This window comes from Nannospalax galili, unplaced genomic scaffold (genome assembly GCF_000622305.1).
Source record: "Nannospalax galili isolate Female #2095 unplaced genomic scaffold, S.galili_v1.0 scaffold976, whole genome shotgun sequence".
Lineage (NCBI taxonomy): Eukaryota > Metazoa > Chordata > Mammalia > Rodentia > Spalacidae > Nannospalax > Nannospalax galili.
The window spans coordinates 485933-497228 of NW_008339381.1; the positions used below are offsets into that span (position 1 = coordinate 485933).

General features: G+C 37.1%; 1 protein-coding gene across 1 annotated transcript in view; it reads right to left on the bottom strand.

Annotated features, from left to right (window-relative positions):
- Itga8 (integrin subunit alpha 8) overlaps positions 1-11296 on the bottom strand; it is a 215974-nt gene that overhangs the window by 171455 nt on the left and 33223 nt on the right. Inside the window, exons 3-4 of the mRNA XM_008833886.3 lie at positions 7019-7119; positions 3310-3433 (exon numbers count right to left, since the gene is read on the bottom strand). Coding sequence (XP_008832108.1) covers positions 3310-3433; positions 7019-7119 — 225 coding nt within the window. The remainder of the gene's footprint in view (positions 1-3309; positions 3434-7018; positions 7120-11296) is intronic.

Genomic DNA, 11296 nt, shown 5'->3' on the forward strand with positions numbered 1-11296 from the left:
TTTTAATATTATAAATTATTCAAAAGGGAAGAAACCTAACCATTCTGTGCTTTAAAACAAGAAAGTGAAAAAAAAAAAGAAAAAAAAAACAGTAAATAGTCATTGAGAAAATAATCACCTTGAAATGTTTATTTTGAGTGGCAACTAGAGAAGCGTGTGAGGGCCTCTGGTCTGCAAGCCTGTTTCTGTTTTCTCACTGAATTATAATTTATGAGACTCAAAGAAATCTTTCTTCCCGGAACTTCAGAGTATCTCTAAACTTTATGCCCCAGTGTAAACTCAGGAATCCAGGGTCATGTGCTGTTCACTGGCTACCAATGGCTGACTTCTAAAGTAAAATTGAAGGAGGTGTGAGAACTGTCCTCACCTGATCATGAATGGTCTTCAGAGCAGAAGGTGTGCCGTTCAGACGAACGAGCAGGCCACCGCCCACCCTGCTCACAGAGCGCGTGGGTTTGTGCTGTAGAAGTAACACGAGGCACTTCTTTCAATTCTCTTTTGAAAAAGATACTGCTGATGTTCCTGTTCTGTGATATTGACCATATGGTCATGAACAAGCCAGCTTTGTGTGAATGCACTGTGAGCTTCTCAGCCATGGCAGGAAGCCTGCTCCTTGGATGGTTTGAAGAGGAAGAAGAATACTTAAGAATATGGGGCCGGTGAGTACGAGAAAACCGTGGTAGTGCACTGGAACCAAAACAATTCTTGGCAGCACATTTCACTATTCTGCAGCTGAGTTCCATTTCACATTGGTTCTGCATATTTCTACTTAGGAAAATGGAGAGTAATAAACTGGCATGGTAACATGTCCTTGGAACTCAAGATGAATTATAATTTATATTTTTAGAAAATGGTTCAAACTCACACTGAAGCATCTATTCCACGAGTTTGGATTCTATGGGCTGTTTTTTCAGCCCAGGCTGTCACATCACAAGGACATAAAGGTAAAATGAGGAGCAGAGATGGGGTTTACAAATGAACTTCCTCTATGTTAGTTGGAAGATTCTGTGTCAAGGCCAATGGCGTGTGAAGGATGGTACCAAGTTTACTAACGTGAAGAAACAGCTCAGCAAAGCATGAAAAACAGGATATACACAGTTATAAACACTGATGAGGAAAATCCAGTATTGGGTTTTTAGTGTATTTCTAGTATTTCCAGTATTTCAAATATTTTCCAGTATTTCTCTGCTGTGTAATAATGCTGGCCTCTTACCACATCAAAGAGCCAAAGTGCTTCACATGGTTTATGGCCACTACTCAGCCATTACTTGTGCCTGAAAGTTACTTCTCTCCCCACTTCAAATATCATTTGCTAGAAGACTCTTTCCTATTACCCTAGATAAAGAGCTTCCTTCCTCCCTGTTTATGGCCACTACTCAGCCATTACTTGTGCCTGAAAGTTACTTCTCTCCCCACTTCAAATATCATTTGCTAGAAGACTCTTTCCTATTACCCTAAAGAGCTTCCTTCCTCCCTGTTCCTCCAGGCTGAAGTCACTCCTTCCTCTCTTAACACTGATGATATATATACATGTATATATGTAATGCTATATGCATGTATGTATATTAGACATTTTACTAGTATTATGACTTTATTTATCTCGGTTAGTTCTGTCTCTACCACTACAATGCTCATTCTTTGGATACAGGTGTTTTGTTCTCTCTAGTTCTTTGACAGATTCCCTGCATATAGAATAGTTAGTGACAGACAATGCGTTCAATAAGCATGTGTAGAATGAACACATAATTGAATCTCATAATCAACAAATAACCTTCATTTTAAAGCTGCTTAAAGTCCTTAATTTCTTGATGTATTCATTCAGCTTATATCTAACAAATCACTCTGTTTCCTGCTGAAGCCATTACTAAAAACTCTGGGTTGAAAAAGTGCAACTTTGATACAGAGCTATGACTCTCAGTGGCATCTACGTTAATCTGTAATTTCCCAACAATTCTTTATCTTCATTGATTTATTTCTAATATTTGCTCACTATCTCACCCAAATTGATCTAAAATTCAAAAAAATTCAAAAATTAGGCAAAAAGAAGTTTTACTTGTGGTTGGGATAAAACTATAATAACTCTTAAGACTGAGTTTTTGAAAAATTAATATCTTTAAATCAGTCAATAGACTATTTTCTGTAATGGCATTTTTCTCTCTACAGTACATCCTGGTGAATTATCAAGAATAAGAATAAAAATCCATTGGTTGTTTATTCACAACCTTCAATGATCTACCTAGAATTTAGAAAGATAGAGGAGTTCAATAAAGAATTCTGAGCAGATAACTGACAATCAATTAACTAATCAATCATGACATCCCAATGTCCTTGAGCAAGTCACAAAGATGAAGTGATTAAACAGCAACACCACAAAGATGGCACTCAAATGTTTGCTTTAAAGAATGCCTTGCAATGGTGCGGTGGTATGTGCCTGTGATCAAGCACTTGGGAGTCTGAGGCAGGAGGATTGGCATTTTGAAGTATCCTGGACTCCACAGCGAGTTCAAGGCCAGCATGAGAAACATAGAAAGGAAGCTTTATTGGGAGAGTCCTAGAGCTGCCTGATGAGATTTAGACTCTACATCTTTTGGGAAAAAAAGGGAGCTTCAACATTTTAAGTAGAAAGTGTAATGTGCAGGTTAATTTAAATCCACTGCTGCTAAACAAAGCAACAGTCATTGAGGATGGAGGTCACACTGTGCTGAAGTCAGAGGTACCCAGATCCAGCCAGGCAAGCTGACACTGTTGCTCTCATAAACAAGCAGAGGGGCATCAGCAACCCAGAAAATGGAGTGAGAATTTTCACAGCAACTGACTGCACAGCAACATCAGGAAATAATCCGTTCTGTGGAAGAATATCTAAAAACTGACTGAAACACAGGTCAGTGGAATTTTGAATTGTGGCTGTCCTTTCACAGCAAGACATCCTGTGAAGCTGTCAGTAACCTACACACTCGACTCTTTTCTCTGAAACACTATGACTCATCAGGTGTGTTCTTTTAAAAAATATTTTATTATTTTTATTTTATGTGTATGAGTGTATTCCCTGCATGTATGTGAGTGCACCCGTGTTGTGCAGTGCCACGGAGGTCAGAAGAGGGCTTCGGATTCCCCTGGAACTGGAGTTAAGGACGGTTCATAGCTGCCACATGGGTACTGGAAATCGAACCCGGGTCCTCTGCAAGAGCAGTCAGTGCTCTTAAGCACTGAGTCATCTCTCCAGCCCCATCAAGTGTGTTTTAAATTTACTCATGCTCACGAGGAAGGCTCTTGAGCTAAATTCCAGTTTCAAGGAATAAAATAACTTACTGTTCCGACAAGGCGAATACTCGGCATAGGCACTGAAATTCTGGATCGCCACATAGCACGTGCCAACTGGGTCCTTTTCTGGTGTAGGTCTGAGGGTTCTCCAGTGGTATAAAGGGGCACAGGCCTATGGAATATCAAAGACAACATATATAGTTTTGATATAGCTTTCCTCATATAATAGCTTTTTAATTATTGATTACTGTAGCTAAGTTATAGATCACTGTTACATTGTTAGGTAAACTAATTAGCCTCTAGCATGGTAATGAGTATCTTGGTAGTTGGAGTTAATTAAACTTCCAAAGATTATTTTTAACATTAATGTACTTTAAAACTTACAAAAATTGTACCTAGACAAAGGAGCGATCCCTGCCTACAATAGAATTTTAAATTAAACGAAAAGTAACCAGAAAAAAAAATTACTTCCTCAAAGCAAAGAGCTCATATTTCCTATTAATTTCTTTCAAAACATTGGACCTACATAACAAATAATCATTCAAATAAGAAATGAAGCAGTCTTAAAAAATCATTCCTTCCTTTGCTTAGTTGTTACTCTTTAAAATTGGTTTTCAAATCAACATATTCAGACAGATTTATACAGGCCTCTTTTGTGGAATACCTTAGCTGATCACTGAAGTAGCATCCTATGAATTTTTAAGCAATGACTGTTATTTGTGGCCACATGCTGTGGGCTACTCTATTATTGTAGAATTTTTTTTACTTCGTTTGAATGTAATGGTTTTTGCTCATGAACAGAACTAAAGGCCAAAGAACACTGAAGATCAGCAAGTCATTCAAAGAGCACATGTTAATGGTCTATGCACTGTTCTGAAGCATTGCTACCCAATGGGAAGTAACTCAGCACTCTGACTCTCTGCTTGCTATGGAGATATCTATGCTGATAAACTTGCATGACCTCAGAAAACCTTCCTGAAGGGGATGACTTACTACCACATCATTCCATAAATACCTTTTGATTCTAAAAAAGCAAACTATCCAAAAGGGTTTTAATTAAAATATTCCGTGATTATTTCCAGGTAACATAAAGAGTGGTGAGCTAGAGAAGAACGCACACTGTACAGACGTTGGCCCCCACATTATAGCCTCTTTTAGAATTTATTTAACTGCCAACCACACTTAACTTAGAGCTTTGCTTTAAAATCTGCTTAATAAATAAATAAATGTGTTAAATTCATATACTTTTGATAGAAGGTAAAACAATTTTACAATAATATTAGTTGTTACATCTTTGGTTTTTATATGTAATTTTTCATATCAGTTACTTATTTGATGAGTTGCACACACATTCTAATTTTAGGAATGTTCACATTCCTAAAATTAGAATGTGTGTGCAGCTCATGCCTTGTGATGTCTTTTCAAGGACAATATTAGGGCAAAAAGATGCCTTTAAATCAGCTTGCCTGGTATCAGGAGTTTTGTTAGCAAAAGTGAATTTAAACAACAATGAGACTTCAATCACAGCTTCAATCACAGCATGATCTGGTTTCTTCTTGAGTAGCTGAGATCCCAAGAAGAACAAGATATGAAATTCTCTTTAAATTAAATAACAGTTTGCTAGGAATAAGAGAAGTTACATGTGTGTGCAAGGCACAATCAACTTTTGTTCCTGATTCGTTAGCTTGAGTCCTCTGCGGCTGAGGCCCCCATCTCTAAGGACTCTAGAATGTGCAGCCTCTCTTCTATTTGATGAAAAGTGAACACATCCTATTCTGAAGTCATTTTATGCTTCTAAATGTGTCCTGGCAATCTAGTCTAATGAATACTTATTTTAGCAAACATACCCTATGTTCATAAGTAAATTGCTCTCCTACAACTCTAACTTTTCCCTTTCTACATACTATAGAATCTTGGCCAATGTCCCAAATTGTCTAATCATCTAGCTTCCCTTGTCTTAGAGCCCTCTCAGTGACCTGACATGTATCCTGATTAAAAAATTCAGTGAAAAGTGTGAATGGTGAGATAAAATTGCAGCCTGGACAGTGTCATGTTCATCTGTCAGCTCGACATCATCCAAATGGCCCTATAATTTTGTCTCACCAAGGAAATTTAGTGCCACTAAAATTCCTTCCTATGGTTGCCTGATATCAGTTCCAAAAAGTTGCCTTTAAAAATCTTCTCAGTTTCATTTTGATTTGAAATACACGAATGGGATGTGCTCAGGTGTTTAGGTTTTGATTCAAACTGGGATATGCAGCTACTTCTACAGGCAGGATTCCATGGTTTTAATAATTATATCATATAAGGTAGAATTTATTTCCTTTTGTTAAGTTTCAGCATTCAAAGAGAAAAGATTACTTGGAAGATAATTTATACTGTCTTATTTGTACCACTCAATTTAGAAAATGCAGGTATATCAAAATCAAATCTTTTTATTATAAACATGCTTCTTATAACCATGTTGTATTCTCATATTTTCAATGGTTTTTAACTTAACTGAAAAATACAGTGCCCAAAAGATTTTGAGCCCCTAATGTTTATTGGGATGGATATAACTTTGCAATAGTAACTTTCATAAGCCATATATCACTGAGGAATAGATCATATCTTACCAGTTCTGGAAGAAAAGTATATTGATACAAATACAATTTGGCAGGGAGTACACTGCAAATGATAAATTTCTAACTAGAGAGAGTTATCTGTATTTTATACTTTACCTGTTTCTTTTCAAAATCTCTTTTGGAGTTTAACCACAGACTAAATAAAACTAGGCATCTCTTTTGAATACTTATTAAAACATGATTTAAAGAGCTTTAATAAAACCCAAAACTCCAAAGCTATTTCTTATTAAAGTTATAAAACTCCCCCAAACTAAAAAAAAAAAAACTTTCAGAACTATTTAATTTATATCTCAATAATTTAGATATTTATAATTCTTTTTAATAATAAGAGAATAGAATCAAAGCCATAGATGAGGAAGAGTTGATCTTCCTAAAATAAGGACTCTAGCTAGACAGGTTGACTAGACCTCAGTGGATGGACTTGCACTGGGGAACATCTGGGGACACTGACTTGACACAGTGGGCCTTAACATTGATGACAGAATATATGGGTTCCAGTGGGGGTGCTATGGGAGGGTGCCAGTGGGAACAAGGGTACAAAGATGATTAAGATTGTTTGAGATGTTCTATATGAAATACACAAAAATTCAATAAAAACAAAATTTTGAAAAGCATCTGAATGCTGAAAGATACCTGTTTGAGAGTAAGGTCATTCACTTTAAAAAATCATTAATGAATTCAGAACTATTGACAGTTAGCAGTTTTTAAAGTTCTTATTAAGGAACACTTCTGTTGTTCTAAAAAGGATCAGTCACAACAGATTAACTGTTTAAGCATCTAGTTTCCCTAGACCTGTTTTTCTCCTATTTTAAGAAGCCTTTTCAAACAATCTTAAGCAATAGAACATTTTCTTCTTTAAGATATAGCTTTTATTTCTCCATCTTTCCTAATAATTTTTAAAGTATTTAAAAATATCTGATATTCTGGAAAATTTTATTTTCTATATCTTTTAGGACAAAAATAGGTCATTTAATTTTTAGTACCCAGTTTTTTATTTTAAGCACTAAATTTCTTAAAGCTGTCAATAACTTTATCTTTGAAAGTCTAACATGCCTCTGACATGAAAGCAAATATGGGCATTGAACTTTTGATGCGCCACAAGGCAAACAGCTCCTGGAGCAGTTCGTACTCACCACGACTTTCCCTCTGTGAGCTCTCACCGTTGCTCCAAACCACTGTTTTGATTTAAACTCTATGGGTTCTTTGGTTCCATTAACTCGGATTTTTCTGTTGTCTGACAAGAAAGATATGAACTATAAATAGTTTGTGTCAGTCAATTCAAACATATAATATAATATTAATTTATACATTCAAACACCAGAAGAACTCATGCAAAAAGTTGAAGAAGAGGAAATATTTCCAAGGGTCAACATTACCCTGCTATGAAAACCAGGGGAGGACCCTACAAAAATCATCTTGATAAGTGCAGACGATGTCCATCCTGGTGAAAACTCTCAGATACAGAAGGAATGACACAATAGAGGCCATGTATCACAAGCCATAGCTTACATCATACTCCACGGTAAAACGTTGAAATCATTCCATCTAAGATCAGGAACAAGAAAGGATGCCTAGTTTGTCCACTTTCACTTAGCACATTAGAAGTCCTAACCAGAGCTACAGGGCAAGAAAAAGAAATGACAGACATCCTAATCAGAGAGGAAACAATTAAATTGCCTCTGTGCAGATGGCATGGTCTTATATATAGAAAACCTTAAACGCTCCAACGACAACAAAAACACATTAAAACAAAAGTTTTGGTAAAGTTGTAGGATTCCAAATTAGCATACAAAAGTCAGAGGGCCAGGGATATAGTTCTTTGGTAGAGTGCTTGTCTGGCACATGCAAGGCCCTGGGTTGGATTACCATCTCTCTCTCACACACACACACACACACACACGCACACACACACACTTCAGAAAGAAAGAAATCGGGGCTGGACAGATGGCTCAGTAGTTAAGAGCACTGGCTGCTCTTGCAGAGGATTTGGGTTTGAGTCCTATCACCCACATGACAGCTAACAACTGTCCATAACTCCAGTCCCAAGGGATCCAACACCCCCTTCTGGCTTCTGTGAGCACTGTATGACATGAATGCACTTACATACGTGCAGGCATAACACTCATACACATAAAATGTTTTTAAAATTTTTTTAAAGAAAGAAAAAAGTCAGAGTTGGGTGTGGTGGCACAAACCTGTAATCTAGTGCTTAGGAAAGTTGAAGCAGGAGAATTATGCATTTGGAGCAGCCTGGACTACAAAACCAGCTTGGGTTCTATAGGGAGATTCTTTCAACATTCTACAACAATATCAGCAGCATTTCTATGTATGAACAACTAATCTGTACATAAATTCAAGAAGAAAATACAAATTGTAATATCAAAATTTTGTAATAAATTTGTAGGAAAAAGCAAAAAATAGGTACATCAAAAAATCATAAAATGCTGATGAAAGAACCATTAAGACAATAAAAGTCAATGGAAAGATATCTCATGTTCCTGGGTTGAGAGAATTTTTACTGTTAAAATATCCACACTACCCAATGCAATTTGCAGACTTATGTAATCCCCATTAAAATTCCAACATTCCTCACAGAAATAACAGAGACAGTACTACAGTTCATATTGAGTCACAAAAGACCCTAATAGCGAAAGCAATCACAAAGAAAAATAACAAACCCAGAGGCATCACTCTACTTGACTTTAAAACAGAGTTTACTAAATACTTATAATAATCAAAATACACTGGCACATGAGTCTATGGAACAGGACAGAGAACCCAGAAATAAACTCACACATTTTCACTTTAGCTAACTTTTCTTCCACAAATGTGTTAAGAACATACAATGGGAAAAACAAACAAAACAAACAAACACCGAGGAAGAGAAGCTCCTTCAATAAGTGGTTAGAACAACTGGATGTCCTCACATAGAAGAAAAACATTGGTGGGGTTGGAGAGATGGCTTAGCAGTTAAGAGCATTGGTTGTTCTTACAGAAGACCCAGGTTCGAATCCCAACACCCACATGGGAGCTAGCATCCATCCATAACTCCAGTTGTAGGGGATTTGACCCCCTCTTCTGACCTCTGCGGGCATTGCATGACATGGGTACACTTACACACATGCAGGCAGAACACTCATATACATAAAAAAAGTTTAAAAAAGAAGAAAGAAATTGGATCCATATCTCATACTACATAAAAAATCAAATCAAAATGGATTAAAGATGTAAATATTCCAGGTATGGTGGCTCACACCTTTGATCCCAGTACTCTGGAGGCAGAGGCAGGCAGATCTCTATGAGACTGAGGCCACCCTGGTCTACACAGTGAATTCCAGGCCAGCTGGTCTCAGCAGATTCTTTTGGACATGACCACACCATCACAAGCAACAACAGCAAACATAGACAAATGGAATTTCATCAGACTAGAGTGAAGAGACAACCATGGAATGGAAGAAAATATTTGTAAGCTGTGTATCTGATAAGGGATTAGTTCCTAAAATGTATAAGGAATTCAAACTCGGTAGTGAGAGAGCAAATGAGGCTTTTGCTGAACACAAGACATGAACAAACATTTCTCCAAAGAAGACACAAAAAGAGGCTGGTGGGTAAATGGAAATGGAAACATCACTAATCAACAAGGAAATAAAAATTAAAACCACAACGAAACATCATCTCACCACAATAAAAATGGTTATTACTAAAAAGACAAAAGATAGTAAATTCTGATGAGGCTATTTGAAGCGTGAACCTTTACAGCCTGTGGGTAATGAATGTACATTGGTAATCTTCCCACAGAAACAATGTGAAAGCTCTCCAAAGATTTCAAAATAAAGTTATCACATGTCCAGACACTGTCCTGTGTACCTATCCAAAGGGAATGGATTCTGTATGTGGAAGAGATATTCACACCCCACATAGATTACCGCATTACTCACAGTAGGTAAATCATGGGATTTTCTGAAATGCGCACCAACAGATGAATGGATAATGAAAATGTGATTTATCAATAACATAGGCTACTATTTCTCCTGGTAAAAGAAGGGAATCCTGTCATTTTTCACAACATGGATGAATCCGCAATATATTATACTGAGTCACATAAGTCGGACACAAAAAGATGCAGAGGATGTGAGCTCACATGTGTTTGAATCTAAAAAAGTTGAATTTACAGAAGCACAGATAAATAGAGGGCTGCTGGAAACTACTGAGGACATGCTGGTCAACAAATAGCAAGTTTTAGTCAGGAGGAATAAGTGCTGAAGATTTATCTACAGCTTGGTGACAATAATTATTAATAGATTGTTTGGTTTTGTCTTTTTGAGATGAGATCTCCCTGTAGCCCCATCTAGCTGGAACTCATTATGGAGACCAGGCTGGCCTCAGTCTCACAGAGCTCTGCCTGCCTCTGCCTCCCAAGTGTAGGGATTAAAGGCATGTGCCACCATGCCTGGCTTGAAAACTAAGTTTTAAGCTGTACTATGACTTTCAGCCTGGGAATATGGCTCAGTGGTAGCATAATTGCCAGTATGTATGAGGCCTGAGGTTCCATTCCTAGCCCTGCCAAAAATAGGATAATAATTAGCTTGCATGATGATAGCTTTCATTATATACATATGAGATGCAAATATATGTTAAGATATGTCACACCTTAAAAGAAACTTTTACTTCCTCTCAGATTTGAGAGATAACTGCACCTTACGCTTAATGTTGACTCTGAGCATCTTGAATTTAGACTTCAGTTACTCATTTACTCCTGCTAGAAGACCAGGTCATCGTCACTGCTTTGAAGAATGCTAAATCATTTCCAGTAGGGAAGCATACAAGATTCTCCCTGTCTGAAAAGCACAGGGTTTCTCAGTGTGTGTCATAAGGAACCAGCATGAAGAACTCGCCGAGCTTGGCTTTTAACTGAGTAACATGTGTCCACACCGCCACTGAGATAACACCCCAGAACAGTTCTACACACCCTTTGCAGATGTCAGCCTGACAGGAGCCATCTGGGGAAAAACTCAACCCAATTATAACACACTTCAGGTCCTAATCAAAAGCAGGGATTTGTTTTTGGTTTTGTTTTCCACTCTTGATTCCCATTCAACTTAACTTCCCATGTGGCTCTATCTTCCCCGCCCCAACAGGGCCTCTATCAGTAAAGCTAAGGAATTCCTAAAGACATTTGTACTAAACCATCTTATCTGCATGTGTTTCCTTTCATACATATTTTAGTTTTCTTTTATGCCTCTCAAGTAAATACATTACAAAATGAAGTTTTAAGTTCTATTAGGTCAGGCCAAAATAAACATGTAATTAAGACTTCGACTGGGTGTACTTATGATTGCAACCTTTTAAAAAGAATAAATTAATGTACTCAATCTGAATCTACAAAATTTACATTTTGGACATGTTAGTAG